Source organism: Carcharodon carcharias (genome assembly GCF_017639515.1).
Source record: "Carcharodon carcharias isolate sCarCar2 chromosome 29 unlocalized genomic scaffold, sCarCar2.pri SUPER_29_unloc_2, whole genome shotgun sequence".
Classification (NCBI taxonomy): Eukaryota; Metazoa; Chordata; class Chondrichthyes; order Lamniformes; family Lamnidae; genus Carcharodon; species Carcharodon carcharias.
Window position 1 is genome coordinate 3,636,201 of NW_024470665.1, and position 19,314 is coordinate 3,655,514.

At 51.7% G+C, this 19,314-nt stretch overlaps 2 protein-coding genes across 5 annotated transcripts in view; one reads left to right on the top strand and one right to left on the bottom strand.

Annotated features, from left to right (window-relative positions):
* Nucleotides 1-19,314, top strand: part of LOC121274034 (scavenger receptor cysteine-rich type 1 protein M130-like) — a 743,215-nt gene that overhangs the window by 310,220 nt on the left and 413,681 nt on the right. The window lies entirely within an intron of this gene.
* LOC121274035 (high affinity cGMP-specific 3',5'-cyclic phosphodiesterase 9A-like) overlaps nt 1-19,314 on the bottom strand; it is a 46,647-nt gene that overhangs the window by 14,040 nt on the left and 13,293 nt on the right. For all 4 annotated transcript variants that reach the window (XM_041181168.1, XM_041181169.1, XM_041181167.1 and 1 more), the window contains 5 exons: nt 17,147-17,201; nt 7,845-7,915; nt 6,646-6,727; nt 4,677-4,761; nt 1,198-1,272 (listed from right to left, as the gene is read on the bottom strand). In XM_041181168.1, coding sequence (XP_041037102.1) covers nt 1,198-1,272; nt 4,677-4,761; nt 6,646-6,727; nt 7,845-7,915; nt 17,147-17,201 — 368 coding nt within the window. The remainder of the gene's footprint in view (nt 1-1,197; nt 1,273-4,676; nt 4,762-6,645; nt 6,728-7,844; nt 7,916-17,146; nt 17,202-19,314) is intronic.

Here is a 19,314-nt window from a genome sequence, read left to right on the forward strand (position 1 = left end):
ACCTATATTTCCCAGTGGAATGTTTGAGATGCAGCTCTAAATTCAGGAACAAGACCACCAGTTCTCGAGATGGTTTCATATCAAGCGAATGAGACATTTATTAATTTAAAACAAAAACAGAATTACCTGGAAAAACTCAGCAGGTCTGGCAGCATCGGCGGAGAAGAAAAGAGTTGACGTTTCGAGTCCTCATGACCCTTCATTTACACAAGTTAAACATATGCTCATGGTTACAAGCTAGTATTATCATAACTTTTTAACAAATTGTCAAGCTAACCTCCTCTAAGATAACCCATAGAATTTAAGCAGACACCAGGCAAAGCATTTAAACCTCACAAATTCCAAATGAGGTTCCTTTCACTTTGGTTCCTTTGCAGACAGGTGTAGGCTTACAGATGCTTTGATGTTACAAGCGTCTGCTCCGCACACACAAAACTGCTCAAGTTATACCCAGCACTTCTCTTTGAATGTAAATTCTTATGGTATCATCAGGACCTTTAACCTCCTGTTGTGGTATCAGTTTCATTAGTTATGTAAACATTGGTTGGTTTCCCCTAGCGAGGTGCGAGATTTCACTCCCACTCTTGACTGCTCTATTCAACAAAATGCAAACGGGCCCTCTACCTCTGTTTTCATCTCAAAACCACTACACGGCAAAGCACTCAGAAAGGCCGGCTTCAGTCCAATTAAAACACACACACACCCGCAGGCTAAACCTCTATTTAAAACAAAAAATAACTTCCAATAACATTGTTTACATTAATAGCTTCATGACAGGACAGGCGGGTTTTGCAGCATGTTCATGTTGACAGGGTTTGTAACATGCTTTTGCTAATTTTAATCACACGTTTTTGGAATAAGAGGTGCTCCAAGCCCCTATTGATAAAAAACCCAGATGGATTATTATTATAATGGATTATTAACCAGCGCTCTCAACCTGCCCTGCTAACTTCAGTATCTGCACACGTATATCCCCAGTCTCTCTGCTCCTGAACTCAATTTTCAGGTTATCAGTCAGGAATCTGACAGTGGATGGGGTTGGTTGTGTTATCTCCCTCTGTCCGGCTTCTGAGAATTCGATGCCAATTAGTACTGGGGACCCGTCTTGGACTAACCCCATTTCAGCAGAGGTTCCGAGTGCCAACGTTCACCCTCGTAGATCCATGTTTCTGAAGAGGGTGTTGTATTGACATTTACCTCATTAGGTGCCCATTGCCAGACGTCAAAGGTCGGCTTCTTGAGAGCGTCGATGGTTTCCCGTGACAGGGTGTACTGTGGGAAAAGAAAATGCCAGATCAGTGTACGAGAGACAGGCCTGTGTGGTAGCAGCTCAATTTCCTTAAAACTGTTCCAACCCCTACAAAAACAAAGATGTACATTCACACAGCGCCTGTCTGACAGTGCTGCACTCCCTCAGTACTGACTCTCCGACAGTTCAGCACTCCCTCAGTACTGACACTCTGACAGTGCAGCACTCCCTCAGTACTGACCCTCCGACAGTGCAGCACTCCCTCAGTACTGACCCTCCGACAGTGCAGCACTCCCTCAGTACTGATCCTCAGACAGTGAAGCACTCCCTCAGTACTGACCCTCTGACAGTGCAGCACTCCCTCAGTACTGACCCTCCGACAGTGCAGAACTCCCTCAGTACTGACCCTCTGACAGTGCAGCACTCCCTCAGTACTGACCCTCCGACAGTGCGGCACTCCCTCAGTACTGACCCTCTGACAGTGCAGCACTCCCTCAGTACTGACCCTCCGACAGTGCAGCACTCCCTCAGTACTGACTCTCCGACAGTGCAGCACTCCCTCAGTACTGACATTCTGACAGGGCAGCACTCCCTCAGTACTGACCCTCCGACAGTGCAGCACTCCCTCAGTACTGACCCTCTGACAGTGCAGCACTCCCTCAGTACTAACCCTCTGACAGTGCAGCACTCCCTCAGTACTGACCCTCTGACAGTGCAGCACTCCCTCAGTACTGACCCTCTGACAGTGCAGCACTCCCTCAGTACTGACCCTCCGACAGTGCAGCACTCCCTCAGTACTGACCCTCAGACAGTGCAGCACTCCCTCAGTACTGACCCTCTGACAGTGCATCACTCCCTCAGTACTGACCCTCCGACAGTGCAGCACTCCCTCAGTACTGACCCTCTGACAGTGCAGCACTCCCTCAGTACTGACCCTCCGACAGTGCGGCACTCCCTCAGTACTGACCCTCTGACAGTGCAGCACTCCCTCAGTACTGACCCTCCGACAGTGCAGCATTCCCTCAGTACTGACTCTCCGACAGTGCAGCACTCCCTCAGTACTGACATTCTGACAGGGCAGCACTCCCTCAGTACTGACCCTCCGACAGTGCAGCACTCCCTCAGTACTGACCCTCTGACAGTGCAGCACTCCCTCAGTACTAACCCTCTGACAGTGCAGCACTCCCTCAGTACTGACCCTCTGACAGTGCAGCACTCCCTCAGTACTGACCCTCTGACAGTGCAGCACTCCCTCAGTACTGACCCTCCGACAGTGCAGCACTCCCTCAGTACTAACCCTCCGACAGTGCGGCACTTCCTCAGTACTGACCCTCTGACAGTGCAGCACTCCCTCAGTACTGACCCTCCGACAGTGCGGCACTCCCTCAGTACTGACCCTCTGACAGTGCAGCACTCCCTCAGTACTGACTCTCCGACAGTGCAGCACTCCCTCAGTACTGACATTCTGACAGGGCAGCACTCCCTCAGCACTGATCCTCTAACAGTGCAGCACTCCCTCAGTACTGACCCTCTGACAGTGCAGCACTCCCTCAGTACTGACCCTCTGACAGTGCAGCACTCCCTCAGTACTGACCCTCTGACAGTGCAGCACTCCCTCAGTACTGACTCTCCGACAGTGCAGCACTCCCTCAGTACTGACCCTCCCACAGTGCGGCGCTCCCTCAGTACTGACCCCCCGACAGTGCAGCACTCCCTCAGTACTGACCCTCTGACAGTGCAGCACTCCCTCAGTACTGACCCTCTGACAGTGCAGCACTCCCTCAGTACTGACCCTCCGACAGTGCGGCACTCCCTCAGTACCCTCCAGCAGTGCTGCAGTCCCTCTCATTCTTCTAATCTCCAATGGGCACAGGCCCGGTCTGTCCAACCTTTCCTCATAGGACAACTCCGTCCACCTCAGGAATCAGCCGAACTCTTCCTGATGCAATTACCCAGATGTGGTCTTTTATATTCCTTCTCCCTCGCAATAAACAACAGTGTTCCACTTGCCTTTTCAATCACTTGCTGTTCCTACGCACTAACTTTTCCTTAGTCATTTACCAGGACACCCAGATCCCTCTGTATCCCAGAGTCCTGCAGCCTCTCTCCATTTAGCTCATTTGCTCCTTATCTACTCTCCCTGTCCAAGTGGACAAGTTGACATTTTCCCACATTATACTCCGTCCGCCAAAATTTTGCCCGCTTACTTAACCTGTATATGTCCCCTTGCAGACTCCTCATGCCCTCTTCACAACTTCCTTTCCTGCCTATCCTTGTTCATCAGCAGATTCACCAACTCTACATTCGGTCCCTTCATCCAAGTCATTGATATCGATTGTAAATAGCTGAGGCCCCAGCGCTGATCCCTGTGACACTCCACTCGTCACATCTTGCCAACCTGAAAATGACCCATTCATGCTTACTCTCTGTTCCCTGTTAGCTAGCCAAACCTCTATCCATGCTAATATATCACACCTTACACCATGAGCTCTTACTTCCCGTAGTAACATTGGATGTGGCGCCTTGTCAAATGCCTTCGGAAATCTAAGTACAGCACATCCACAGGTTCCCCTTTATCCACTTCCTTAAAGAACGTCAATAAATTAGCCAAACATGATTTCCCTTTCACAAAACCATGGTGACTCTGCCTGATTACACTGAGATTTTCTAAGCGCCCCATTATAACCCCCTTAATAATAGATTCCAGCATTTTCCCCATGGCAGGTGTTAATCTAACTGGTCTGTAGCTTCCTGCTTTCTGTCTCCCTCCTTTCTTGAAGAGAGGAGTCACATTCCCTATTTTCCAATCTGTTGGGACCTCTCCAGAATCGAGGGAATTTTTGAAAATTAAAACCAGTGCATCCACGATCTCAGCAGTCTCTCCTTTTCAGACCCGAGGATGAAGTCCATCAGCACCCGGGGAATTGTCAGCTTTTAGTTCTCATAATGTTCTCAGTCCCCCTGGGGATCGGAATTGTTTTAATTTCCTCCCTCCATCACAGCTCCTGATTCACAATTATTTCTGGGATGTTACTCGCATCCTCTATAGTGAAGATGCAAACTATCTGTTCAACTCATCCACCATCTCCTTATTTTCCCATTATAAATTCCCCAATCTCACCCTCCAGCGGACCAACACTCGCTTTACTCACTCTTTTCCTTTTTCAATGCCTGTAGAAGTTCTTCCTGCTTTTATATTCCTAACTAGCTTTCTCTCGTACTCTAATCTCTCCCTTCTCTACCATCTTTCAGTCGTTCTTTGCTGTTTCTGTCCAATCTTCTGAACATTGTGGGATTATACGCTCTTTCTTTCAGTTGGATATCTTTAACTTCCGTAGCTAGGCACAGAGGGCGCATCCTTCCCTCTACTCCTGTTTATTATCATCTTAACATCGACTCACAGGGTTAATGAACGGAATAGACCTACCTTGGGATATGTAGGGACATCGCGCCTCGCAGTCAAGAGTTTTGTGTTACTGCCTGGAGAGACACAGCCACACGTATGGCCCGACCTGGCGGAGTGAAACAAAGACAGGAGAGGCACAGAGATTTGGCGTATGGTGTGAGAAAGAGTAGGGCTAAATCTCCCAGGATCAAAGGGCTGTAGGAGACCCGCAACACGTGCATGTCCCTAGCGCCTTCCCCTGCCTCGGAACGCACCTCCCCCCACACCAAAGCGTTTCACAGCCAGGGAAGGACTTGACTTCAAGCGCGGTCACTGTTGCAATGTCAGAAACGCAGCAGCCAATTGGCGCACAGCAAGATCCCACAAACAGCAATGCGAACATCTGCTTTTTAGTGATGTTGGTTGAGGGATAAATATTGGCCCCAGGACACCGGGGAGAACTCCCCCCTGCTCGGTTTAATGTCTCATCTGAAAGACAGCACCTCCGACAGTGCAGAACTCCCTCAGTACTGACCCTCCGACAGTGCAGCACTCCCTCAGTACTGACCCTCAGACAGTGCAGCAATCCCTCAGTATTGACCCTCTGATGGTGCAGCAATCCCTCAGCACTGACCCTCTGACAGTGTAGCACTCCCTCAGTACAGACCCTCTGACAGTGCAGCACTCCCTCAGTACTGACCCTCTGACAGTGCAGCGCTCCCTCAGTACCGAACCTCCGACAGTGCGGCACTCCCTCAGTACTGACCCTCCCACAGTGCAGCACTCCCTCAGTACTGACCCTCTGACAGTGCAGCACTCCCTCAGTACTGACACTCTGACAGTGCGGCACTCCCTCAGTACTGACCCTCCCACAGTGCAGCACTCCCTCAGTACTGACCCTCTGACAGTGCAGCACTCCCTCAGTACTGATCCTCTGACAGTGCAGCACTCCCTCAGCACTGACCCTCCGACAGTGCAGCACTCCCTCAGTACTGACCCTCTGACAGTGCAGCACTCCTTCAGTACTGGTGCTGTGGAGCAGCAGCCTGGTTTAGGTAATTCACATCTTTGCAGAGGGGAATTCAAACTCACACAGCCACAAGAGAGAGATAGAACTCGAGAGAAAGAGGCAGAGAGAGAGAGCAAAACTCGCAGAGCCTCGCTTAATACCTGAAATGCAACAGGACCTGTTCAACCTAAAAACCTATCTGGTTCACTCATATCCCTTGAGGGAGGGAAATCTGCCATGCTTACCTGGTCTGGCCTACATGTGAATCCAGACCCACAGCGATGAGTGCTGAGGGAGTGCTGCACTGTCGGAGGGTCAGTACTGAGGGAGTGCTGCACTGTCGGAGGGTCAGTACTGAGGGAGTGCTGCACTGTCAGAGGGTCAGTACTGAGGGAGTGCTGCACTGTCAGAGGATCAGTGCTGAGGGAGTGCTGCACTGTCAGAGGGTCAGTACTGAGGGAGTGCTGCGCTGTCGGAGGGTCAGTGCTGAGGGAGTGTTGCACTGTCGGAGGGTCAGTGCTGAGGGAGTGTTGCACTGTCAGAGGGTCAGTACTAAGGGAATGCTGCACTCTCAGAGGGTCAGTACTGAGGGAGCACTGCGCTGTCGGAGGGTCAGTACTGAGGGAGTGCCGCACTGTCGGAGGGTCAGTACTGAGGGAGAGTCGCACTGTCAGAGGGTCAGTACTGAGGGAGCGCCGCACTGTCGGAGGGTCAGTGGTTGTCTCTTACCCGCCCCTCTGGAATGGCCGTGTGAGCCTCTCAGTCACGTGAGACCAGCTCCCAGCCTTCAGGAACGCTGCTCACCGACGTGTCCTGTAGGGGCAATAAGGGGCAATAAGGGGCGGGCAACCCACCGCAGCTTTGCCGGGGAAACCCAGGCGCTGGAGTTAAACACCCCCCTCCTCCCCACCTATACCTCCGAGACGTCCCTCTCACCCCGAGGGTCGAAGTCCGGCGATTTGGGACCGAGGCCGAGCGCTGGCGGATCGGTTTTTCTCTTACTTTTCCGCCTGGCCGACAGCCTCCCTCAGCTTCCGGATGTCTTCGCCGCACCTCCGCACCTCCACCGCCTTCTGACTGCCCACTGCCAACAGGAAGGAATCCCAGTGAAAACTGCGAGTCCGCGTTCCGCAACCTCAGGCTCCACCGGGCCGGTGGTGGGCGGGGGTGGTGGGCGGTGGGGGGGGGGGGGTGTTTGCGGGGGAAGAAGCTCTGGAACATTCCACGATCACCTTGGTGGTTGGTTGGGCCTGAGCCCCAGGGTTAAGGGGGTCGGCCACTTTGGATGGAGGCCGAGAGAAAGGTCTTCACTCGGAGGGTTGCCAATCTTTGGGATTCTCTCTCTCCCACACCCCCCCCACCTTCCCACAGCCCGTGGAGTGGTGGGCGCTCCACCATCGAGTCTATTCGAGACCGAGATCGATGGGTCTCTGGGCACCGAGGGAGACGGCGGGAAAGTGGAGCTGAGTTAGGAGGTCAGCCATGAGCGCGTTGAGCGGGAGAGCAGAGTCGAGGGGCTGAATGGCCTCCTGCTGCTCCTGTTTCTTCTGCAGGGCGGAACTAACAATGATCAAGAAGCTTCATCTGAGAGTGGGCGGGGTGTGGGGTGCGGAGGGAGATTTACTGGGACGGTTCCCAGGGGATGAGGCGACTTCAGTCCGTGTGGAGGGGCCGGGAGAAGCTGGGGTCGTTCTCCCTCGGAGCGGAGAAGGTTAAGGGGGGGAGATTGAATCGGGACGTTCAACATCAGGAGGCGGGTTTGGACAGAGTCGATGAGGAGAAAGTGTTTCCTGTAACAGGAGGGTCGGTAACCAGAGGGACACAGGTTGAAGAGAATCGGGGAAAAGGACCAGAGGGGGGGAGATGAGGAGGATTATTTTTTGACCCAGCGAGTTGTTGTGATCTGGAAGGCGCTGCCTGAAAGGGCGGTGGAAGCAGATTCAATAGGAACTTTCAAAAAACAGTGCGGGGGAATTGGAGAAATACTCGAAGGGGAAAGATTTGCAGGTCTGTGGGGGGGGAACGAGCAGGAGGGTGAGAGAGAGGGTACTAATTGGATAGACCTTCCAAAGAGCCGGCACAGGTGCGACGGGCTGAATGGCCTCCTCTCTCCCAGCCTCTCTGCGACGGACAGGCCGCCGACAAGGGGGGGAAACACCACCTTGCCAGGGGCCCACGCTTGGGAGGTTCAGCCCACTCACCGTCCACTCTCCGCTCCAGGGTGTCCAGTTTGGCCGAGAGCTCGCTTCTGAAAGCATCGATTCCCAAGGCTCTGAAAGACATTCCAGTTTGAGGAAAGTGAAAGGCTGGAGAGTGTTCCCTCATCCACCCCCGCTACCCCCACCCGCCCCCCCCCCACCCTCCTCCCCACCCCCCCCGCACCCTTCCCCCCACCCCAGGAGTATCCAAAAGCGTTTCAAGGCCGACGAAGGAGCTTTCATTCATCATGTAGGAAATGGGACAACCAATCTACGCGCAGGAAGCTCCCTCAAAGAGCCCACACCCTAACGGGTTCACCGGGTTCTCTTTTTCTCCAGTGATGTTAGCCGAGGGATAAATATCAGCCCCAGGGACACCAGGGAGAACTCCCCCACCCGCCCCCCCCAGACCCCCCACCCCCCCCTTTCTCTTCCTCCAAATGAGTGACCATGGGATCTTTCACACTCTCTCCGAGAAGACTGTCCCATGAGGGAGAGGTCAAGGAGAATGGGCCGGTGTTAGACCATGAGACATAGGAGCGGAAATGAGGCCATTCGGCCCATCGAGTCTGCTCCGCCATTCAATCATGGCTGATAAGTATCTCAACCCCATTCTCCCACCTTCTCCCCGTAACTTTTGACCCCCTTACCAAGCAAGAACCTATCTATCTCGGTCTTAAATACACTCAATGACTCGGCCTCCACAGCCTTCTGTAGCAATTAATTCCATAGATTCACCACTCTCTGGCTAAAGAAGTTTCTCCTCATCTCTGTTCTAAAAGGTCTTCCCTTTACTATGAGGCTGTACCCTCGGGTCCTAGTCTCTCCTACTAATGGAAACATCTTCCCCACGTCCACTCTATCCAGGCCTTTCAGTATTCTGTAAGTTTCAATCAGATCCCCCACCCTTCCTCATCCTTCTAAACTCCATCGAGTATAGACCCAGAGTCCTCAAACGTTCCTCATATGTTTCATTCCTGGGATCGTTCTCGTGAACCTCCTCTGGACCCTCTCCAGGGCCAGCACATCCTTCCTGAGATACGGGGCCCAAAATTGCTCACAATATTCTAAATGTGGTCTGACCAGAGGCTTATAAAGCTTCAGCAGCACATCCCTGCTCTTATATTCTAGTCCTCTTGAAATAAATCCCTGCAGTATAGCGAAAAGAGAGGTGAACTCAGGAACATGGGAACATGGGAACACAGCAACATGGGAACATGGGAACTCAGGAACATGGGAACATGGGAACATGGGAACACAGGAACATGGGAACATGGGAACTCAGGAACATGGGAACATGGGAACACAGGAACAAGGGAACACAGCAACATGGGAACATGGGAACTCAGGAACATGGGAACATGGGAACACAGGAACATGGGAACACAGCAACATGGGAACATAGGAACTCAGGAACATGGGAACATAGGAACACAGCAACATGGGAACATTGGAACACAGCAACATGGGAACATGGGAACACAGCAACATGGGAACTCAGGAACATGGGAACATGGGAACTCAGGAACATGGGAACATGGGAACTCAGGAACATGGGAACTCAGGAACATGGGAACATGGGAACATGGGAACTCAGGAAAATGGGAACACAACAACATGGGAACTCAGGAACATGGGAACATGGGAACACAGCAACATGGGAACATGGGAACTCAGGAACATGGGAACATGGGAACACAGCAACATGGGGACATGGGAACTCAGGAACATGGGAACATGGGAACACAGCAACATGGGAACTCAGGAACATGGGAACTCAGGAACATGGGAACATGGGAACTCAGGAACATGGGAACATGGGAACTCAGGAACATGGGAACATGGGAACACAGCAACATGGGAACATGGGAACTCAGGAACATGGGAACATGGGAACACAGCAACATGGGGGCATGGGAACTCAGGAACATGGGAACATGGGAACACAGCAACATGGGAACTCAGGAACATGGGAACACAGCAACATGGGAACATGGGAACTCAGGAACATGGGAACATGGGAACACAGCAACATGGGGACATGGGAACTCAGGAACATGGGAACATGGGAACTCAGCAACATGGGAACTCAGGAACATGGGAACATGGGAACACAGCAACATCGGAACACAGCAACATGGGAACACAGCAACATGGGAACATGGGAACTCAGGAACATGGGAACATGGGAACATGGGAACACAGCAACATGGGAACTCAGGAACATGGGAACATGGGAACACAGCAACATGGGAACATGGGAACTCAGGAACATGGGAACATGGGAACACAGCAACATGGGGACATGGGAACTCAGGAACATGGGAACATGGGAACATGGGAACACAGCAACATGGGAACACAGCAACATTGGAACATGAGAACTCAGGGACACAGCAACATTGGAACACAGCAACATGGGAACACGGGAACTTAGGAACACAGGAACATGGGAACACGGGAACTCAGGAACACAGCAACATGGGAAAACGGGAACTCAGGAACACAGCGACATGGGAACATGGGAACTCAGGAACACAGGAACATGGGAACACGGGAACATGGGAACACAGGAACACAGCGACATGGGAAAACGGGAACTCTGGAACACAGCGACATGGGAACACGGGAACTCAGGAACACAGCAACATGGGAACATGGGAACACAGGAACACAGCGACATGGGAACACGGGAATTCTGGAACACAGCAACATGGGAACATGGGAACATGGGAACACAGCAACATGGGAACATGGGAACTCAGGAACATGGGAACATTGGAACACAGCAACATGGGAACATGGGAACACAGCAACATGGGAACTCAGGAACATGGTAACATGGGAACTCAGGAACATGGGAACATGGGAACTCAGGAACATGGGAACTCAGGAACATGGGAACATGGGAACATGGGAACTCAGGAACATGGGAACATGGGAACTCAGGAACATGGGAACACAACAACATGGGAACTCAGGAACATGGGAACATGGGAACACAGCAACATGGGAACATGGGAACTCAGGAACATGGGAACATGGGAACTCAGGAACATGGGAACACAGGAACATGGGAACTCAGGAACATGGGAACATGGGAACACAGCAACATGGGAACATGGGAACTCAGGAACATGGGAACATGGGAACACAGCAACATGGGGACATGGGAACTCAGGAACATGGGAACATGGGAACACAGCAACATGGGAACTCAGGAACATGGGAACATGGGAACATGGGAACTCAGGAACATGGGAACATGGGAACTCAGGAACATGGGAACACAACAACATGGGAACTCAGGAACATGGGAACATGGGAACACAGCAACATGGGAACATGGGAACTCAGGAACATGGGAACATGGGAACACAGCAACATGGGGACATGGGAACTCAGGAACATGGGAACATGGGAACACAGCAACATGGGAACTCAGGAACATGGGAACATGGGAACACAGCAACATGGGAACATGGGAACTCAGGAACATGGGAACATGGGAACACAGCAACATGGGGACATGGGAACTCAGGAACATGGGAACATGGGAACACAGCAACATGGGAACTCAGGAACATGGGAACATGGGAACACAGCAACATCGGAACACAGCAACATGGGAACACAGCAACATGGGAACATGGGAACTCAGGAACATGGGAACATGGGAACACAGCAACATGGGGACATGGGAACTCAGGAACATGGGAACATGGGAACATGGGAACACAGCAACATGGGAACTCAGGAACATGGGAACATGGGAACACAGCAACATGGGAACATGGGAACTCAGGAACATGGGAACATGGGAACACAGCAACATGGGGACATGGGAACTCAGGAACATGGGAACATGGGAACACAGCAACATGGGAACTCAGGAACATGGGAACATGGGAACACAGCAACATGGGAACACAGCAACATGGGAACACAGCAACATGGGAACACAGCAACATTGGAACATGAGAACTCAGGGACACAGCAACATTGGAACACAGCAACATGGGAACACGGGAACTTAGGAACACAGGAACATGGGAACACAGGAACTCAGGAACACAGCAACATGGGAAAACGGGAACTCAGGAACACAGCGACATGGGAACACGGGAACTCAGGAACACAGGAACATGGGAACATGGGAACATGGGAACACAGGAACACAGCGACATGGGAACACGGGAACTCTGGAACACAGCGACATGGGAACACGGGAACTCAGGAACACAGCAACATGGGAACATGGGAACACAGGAACACAGCGACATGGGAACACGGGAATTCTGGAACACAGCGACATGGGAACACGGGAACTCTGGAACACAGCGACATGGGAACACGGGAACTCGGGAACACAGCAACATGGGAACACGGGAATTCGGGAACACAGCAACATGGGAACATGGGAACATGGGAACACAGCAACATGGGAACATGGGAACTCAGGAACATGGGAACATGGGAACACAGCAACATGGGAACATGGGAACACAGCAACATGGGAACATGGGAACTCAGGAACATGGGAACATGGGAACTCAGGAACATGGGAACTCAGGAACATGGGAACATGGGAACTCAGGAACATGGGAACATGGGAACTCAGGAACATGGGAACACAACAACATGGGAACTCAGGAACATGGGAACATGGGAACACAGCAACATGGGAACATGGGAACTCAGGAACATGGGAACATGGGAACACAGCAACATGGTGACATGGGAACTCAGGAACATGGGAACACAGCAACATGGGAACTCAGGAACATGGGAACATGGGAACATGGGAACTCAGGAACATGGGAACATGGGAACATGGGAACTCAGGAACATGGGAACATGGGAACACAGCAACATGGGAACTCAGGAACATGGGAACATGGGAACACAGCAACATGGGAACTCAGGAACATGGGAACATGGGAACTCAGGAACATGGGAACATGGGAACACAGCAACATGGGAATTCAGGAACATGGGAACATGGGAACATGGGAACACAGCAACATGGGAACTCAGGAACATGGGAACATGGGAACACAGCAACATGGGAACTCAGGAACATGGGAACATGGGAATTCAGGAACATGGGAACATGGGAACATGGGAACACAGCAACATGGGAACTCAGGAACATGGGAACATGGGAACACAGCAACATGGGAACTCAGGAACATGGGAACATGGGAACTCAGGAACATGGGAACATGGGAACACAGCAACATGGGAACTCAGGAACATGGGAACATGGGAACATGGTAACACAGCAACATGGGAACATGGGAACTCAGGAACATGGGAACATGGGAACACAGCAACATGGGGACATGGGAACTCAGGAACATGGGAACATGGGAACATGGGAACACAGCAACATGGGAACTCAGGAACATGGGAACATGGGAAAACAGCAACTTGGGAACTCAGGAACATGGGAACATGGGAAGTCAGGAACATGGGAACATGGGAACTCAGGAACATGGGAACACAGCAACATGGGAACTCAGGAACATGGGAACACAGCAACATGGGAACTCAGGAACATGGGAACATGGGAACTTGGGAACATGGGAACATGGGAACATGGGAACACAGCAACATGGGAACTCAGGAACATGGGAACATGGGAACACAGCAACATGGGAACTCAGGAACATGGGAACATGGGAACTCAGGAACATGGAACATGGGAACATGGGAACACAGCAACATGGGAACATGGGAACACAGCAACATGGGAACATGGGAACTCAGGAACATGGGAACATGGGAACTCAGGAACATGGGAACATGAGAACTCAGGAACATGGGAACACAGGGACACAGCAACATGGGAACTCAGGAACATGGGAACATGGGAACATGGTAACACAGCAACATGGGAACATGGGAACTCAGGAACATGGGAACATGGGAACACAGCAACATGGGGACATGGGAACTCAGGGACATGGGAACATGGGAACATGGGAACACAGCAACATGGGAACTCAGGAACATGGGAACATGGGAAAACAGCAACATGGGAACTCAGGAACATGGGAACATGGGAAGTCAGGAACATGGGAACATGGGAACTCAGGAACATGGGAACACAGCAACATGGGAACTCAGGAACATGGGAACACAGCAACATGGGAACTCAGGAACATGGGAACATGGGAACTTGGGAACATGGGAACATGGGAACATGGGAACACAGCAACATGGGAACTCAGGAACATGGGAACATGGGAACACAGCAACATGGGAACTCAGGAACATGGGAACATGGGAACTCAGGAACATGGGAACATGGGAACATGGGAACACAGCAACATGGGAACATGGGAACTCAGGAACATGGGAACATGGGAACTCAGGAACATGGGAACATGGGAACTCAGGAACATGGGAACACAGGGACACAGCAACATGGGAACATAGAAACACTAAATCCTCGGAGGGTTTGACCGGCTCGATGCTGAGGGGTTGCTTCTCACCCCCTTCACCAACCACCCCCCCCCACCAAACCCCGATGCCCCCACCAATGCGACTGGAGAGTTTTGGTGGAGCCGGAGGGTTTGGGGTGTGGGGGGGGGGGGGGGTCACAGTCTCAGGACAAGGGGGTCAGCCATTTTGGACAGAGACGAGGAGAAATGCCTTCACTCAGAGGCTTGCGAGTCTTTGGGATTCCCTCCTCCAGGGAGCGGTGGGTGCTCCGACGTTGAGTCTATTCAAGACCGGGATCGATGGGTTTTTGGGCACCGGGGGATAAGGCGGGAAAGTGGAGCTGAGGTAGGAGATCAGCCGGGATCGTACTGAACAGGCCTCGAGGGGCCAAATGGCCTCCCTCTTGCTCCTATTCCTGACCTTTGCGTACCTGTTTCCCCCTTTTCTGGACGTGGGTGTCCATGATGTCTGGCCTCCTCCCTCCTCTCCGAGCACCTTGACCCTCGCTGAGGAAGGGTTTGGGGAAATGTGGACACCCTCCGGTCAGTGAGCATTGGGGAGGTATTCAACCAGGGCATGCCTCGTCATCGTGTAACCCTCACCGGCTCCAAACCCCCCCCCCAGCTCGGTTATGGGGGTGCAGATACACTGGGAACACAGGAACACGGGTGCTCACTGGGGGACAGAATTGGATTAAGGCCACGATGCCCACTGTAGTCGAGTGGCTCACCGAGGCTGGCTGTCCAGGGCTGGTAACGGCTAAAAGGGTGCAGACGCCCCAGGGTGAAAGGCTCAGTAACCCAGTTAATGGATGTCTCAGACTGCTTATCTCAACAAGGGGATAAGGTGAATTTAGGGAGCCTACACTCCCATGTGGCTAAGTCACTCTGGTTATATGTTCATGTGTTCCTGTGTTCCCATGTTGCTGAGTTCCCATGTTGCTGAGTTCCCATGTTCCTGTGTTCCCATGTTCCCATGTTGCTGTGTTCCCATGTTGCTGAGTTCCCATGTTCCTGTGTTCCCATGTTCCCATGTTGCTGTGTTCCCGAGTTCCCGTGTTCCCATGTTGCTGTGTTCCCGAGTTCCCGTGTTCCCATGTTGCTGTGTTCCAGAGTGCCCGTGTTCCCATGTCGCTGTGTTCCAGAATTCCCGTGTTCCCATGTCGCTGTGTTCCTGTGTTCCCATGTTCCCATGTTGCTGTGTTCCTGAATTCCCGTGTTCCCATGTCGCTGTGTTCCAGAGTTCCCGTGTTCCCATGTCGCTGTGTTCCTGTGTTCCCATGTTCCTGTGTTCCTGAGTTCCCGTGTTCCCATGTCGCTGTGTTCCTGAGTTCCCGTTTTCCCATGTTGCTGTGTTCCTGAGTTCCCGTGTTCCCATGTTCCTGTGTTCCTAAGTTCCCGTGTTCCCATGTTGCTGTGTTCCAATGTTGCTGTGTCCCTGAGTTCTCATGTTCCAATGTTGCTGTGTTCCCATGTTGCTGTGTTCCGATGTTGCTGTGTTCCAACGTTGCTGTGTCCCTGAGTTCTCATGTTCCAATGTTGCTGTGTTCCCATGTTGCTGTGTTCCCATGTTGCTGTGTTCCAATGTTGCTGTGTTCCCATGTTGCTGTGTTCCCATGTTGCTGTGTTCCAATGTTGTTGTGTTCCTGAGTTCTCATGTTCCCATGTTGCTGTGTTCCAATGTTGCTGTTTCCCTGAGTTTTCATGTTCCAATGTTGCTGTGTTCCTGCGTTCCTGTGTTCCCATGTTCCTGCATTACTGTGTTCCCATGTTGCTGTTTTCCTGCATTCCCGTGTTCCCATGTTGCTGCATTCCTGTGCTCCCATGTTGCTGTGTTCCTGCATTCCCATGTTCCCATGTTCCCGCGTTCCTGTGCTCCCAAGTTCCTGTGCTCCTGTGTTCCTGGGTTCCCATGTTGCTGTGTTCCTGTGTTCTCATGTTCCTGCATTCCTGTGTTCCCATGTTGCTGTGTTCCAGCGTTCCTGTGTTCCCATGTTGCTGTGTTCCTGTGTTCCCATGTTGCGGTGATCCTGCGTTCCTGTGTTCCCATGTTCCTGCATTCCTGTGTTCCCATGTTGCTGTGTTCCTGCGTTCCTGTGTTCCCATGTTGCTGTGTTCCTGTGTTCCCATGTTGCTGTGTTCCTGCGTTCCTGTGTTCCCATGTTGCTGTGTTCCTGTGTTCCCATGTTCCTGCATTCCTGTGTTCCCATGTTGCTGTGTTCCTGTGTTCCCATTGCGGTGATCCTGCGTTCCTATGTTCCTGCATTCTTGTGTTCCCATGTTGCGGTGTTCCTGTGTTCCTGTGTTCCCATGTTGCTGTGATCCTGTGTTCCCGTGTTCCCGTGTTCCCATGTTGCTGTGTTCCAGCGTTCCTGTGTTCCCATGTTGCTGTGTTCCTGTGTTCCCATGTTGCGGTGATCCTGCGTTCCTGTGTTCCCATGTTCCTGCATTCCTGTGTTCCCATGTTGCTGTGTTCCTGCGTTCCTGTGTTCCCATGTTGCTGTGTTCCTGTGTTCCCATGTTGCGGTGATCCTGCGTTCCTGTGTTCCCATGTTGCTGTGTTCCTGCGTTCCTGTGTTCCCATGTTCCTGTGTTCCTGTGTTCCCATGTTCCTGCATTCCTGTGTTCCCATGTTGCTGTGTTCCTGCGTTCCTGTGTTCCCATGTTGCTGTGTTCCTGTGTTCCCATTGCGGTGATCCTGCGTTCCTATGTTCCTGCATTCTTGTGTTCCCATGTTGCGGTGTTCCTGTGTTCCTGTGTTCCCATGTTGCTGTGTTCCTGTGTTCCCGTGTTCCCGTGTTCCCATGTTGCTGTGTTCCTGCATTCCCGTGTTCACGTGTTGCTGTCTAGCCTTACCTGGAAAGGTGTTGCGCAACCTCAACTAAAATATTTTGCAGAAGTTTTTCATGACCTGTGAAATTAAGAGACAAAATTGCTTGAGTTTAATGAGAAGAGACAGAGGCCTAAGCTTTCTTCAGAACTTATCGATCGGAATGGCTACACATACAGAGTCAAGGTCAAGCACAGCTTTAATGTGGTGAGGGGTCAGGAGCATATGGTTAAGAAACTACAGAAACAGGCCATTTGGCCCATCTCCTCCGTGTTGGTGTTTCTGCTCCACACCAGCCTCCTCCCACCCCCCTTCTCCATCTCGCCCCATCCCCATATCCTTCTAGTCCTTTGTCCCTCATGTGTTTATCCAGCTTCCCCCTTAAACACATCGACACTATTCACCTCGATCACTCCCTGTGGGAGCGAGTCCCACATTCTCCCCACTCTCTGGGTAAAGAGGTTTCTCCTGAAATCCACATTGGGTTTATCAATGACGATCTTATATCGATGGTCCCCTAGTTCTGGTCTCACTCCGACAAGTGGAAACATCTTCTCTACGTCTGCCCCATCGAAATCCTTTCATCATCTTAGAGACCTCGATCAGGTCACCCCCTCAGCCTTCTCTTTTCTAGGGAAAATAACCTCAGCCTGTTCAGTCTTTCCTGATCATTATAACCAGCTGGTTTCATTTTGGAAAATATTATGGCAACTTCTCCAGTAACTATATCATTTTTAGAACAAGGAGAACTGTGCACAGAGCTCCCAGTGTGGTCTAACCAAGGGATATGGAGACCAGAACGGTATACAGTGCTCCCAGTGTGGTCTAACCAAGGGATATGGAGACCAGAACGGTATACAGTGCTCCCAGTGTGGTCTAACCAAGGGATATGGAGACTGGAACTGTGCACAGTGCTCCCAGTGTGGTCTAACCAAGAGATATGGAGACTGGAACTGTGCACAGTGCTCCCAGTGTGGTCTAACCAGGGGATATGGAGACTGGAACTGTGCACAGTGCTCCCAGTGTGGTCTAACCAAGGGATATGGGGACCAGAACGGTATACAGTGCTCCCAGTGTGGTCTAACCAAGGGATATGGAGACCAGAACTGTGCACAGCGATCCCAGTGTGGTCTAACCAAGGGATATGGAGACCAGAACTGTGCACAGCGATCCCAGTGTGGTCTAACCAAGGGATATGGAGACCGGAACTGTGCACAGTGCTCCCAGTGTGGTCTAACCAAGGGATATGGAGACTGGAACTGTGCACAGTGCTCCCAGTGTTGTCTAACCAAGGGATACGGAGACTGGAACTGTGCACAGTGATCCCAGTGTGGTCTAACCAAGGGATATGGAGACCGGAACTGTGCACAGCGATCCCAGTGTGGTCTAACCAAGGGATATGGAGACCAGAACTGTGCACAGCGATCCCAGTGTGGTCTAACCAAGGGATATGGAGACTAGAACTGTGCACAGCGATCCCAGTGTGGTCTAACCAAGGGATATGGAGACCGGAACTGTGCACAGTGCTCCCAGTGTGGTCTAACCAAGGGATATGGAGACTGGAACTGTGCACTGTGCTCCCAGTGTTGTCTAACCAAGGGATACGGAGACTGGAACTGTGCACAGTGCTCCCAGTGCAGTCTAACCAAGGGATATGGAGACTGGAACTGAGCACAGTGTTCCCAGTGTGGTCTAACCAAGGGATATGTAGACTGGAACTGTGCACAGTGCTCCCAGTGTGGTCTGACCAAGGGATACAGAGACTGGAACTGTGCACAGTGCTCCCAGTGTTTTCTAACCAAGGGATACGGAGACTGGAACTGTGCACAGTGCCCCCAGTGTGGTCTGACCAAGGGATACGGAGACTGGAACTGTGCACAGTGCTCCCAGTGTGGACTAACCACGGTTTGACAGGAGTTGAACACAGCTTGTCTTTCAATTCCATCCCTGTAGAAATGAACATCAGAAATAACCCCGGCCCCATTTTGAAATGTTCAGTGTGCTATACCTCGGCGTGACATGGGTGAAGCAGCTTGTGGTCTAACTGTTCTGCAGTAGTGTTTAATCAGACAGTACGCTACTGGGGTATGGTTCTGCAATAGAGCATTATAGTCGAGTGGACCATTAAGAGCAGGTCACAGCGAGCACAGAAAAAATGAAATAACCCCCATGTCTTTAGCGCCTGTTCCCACCT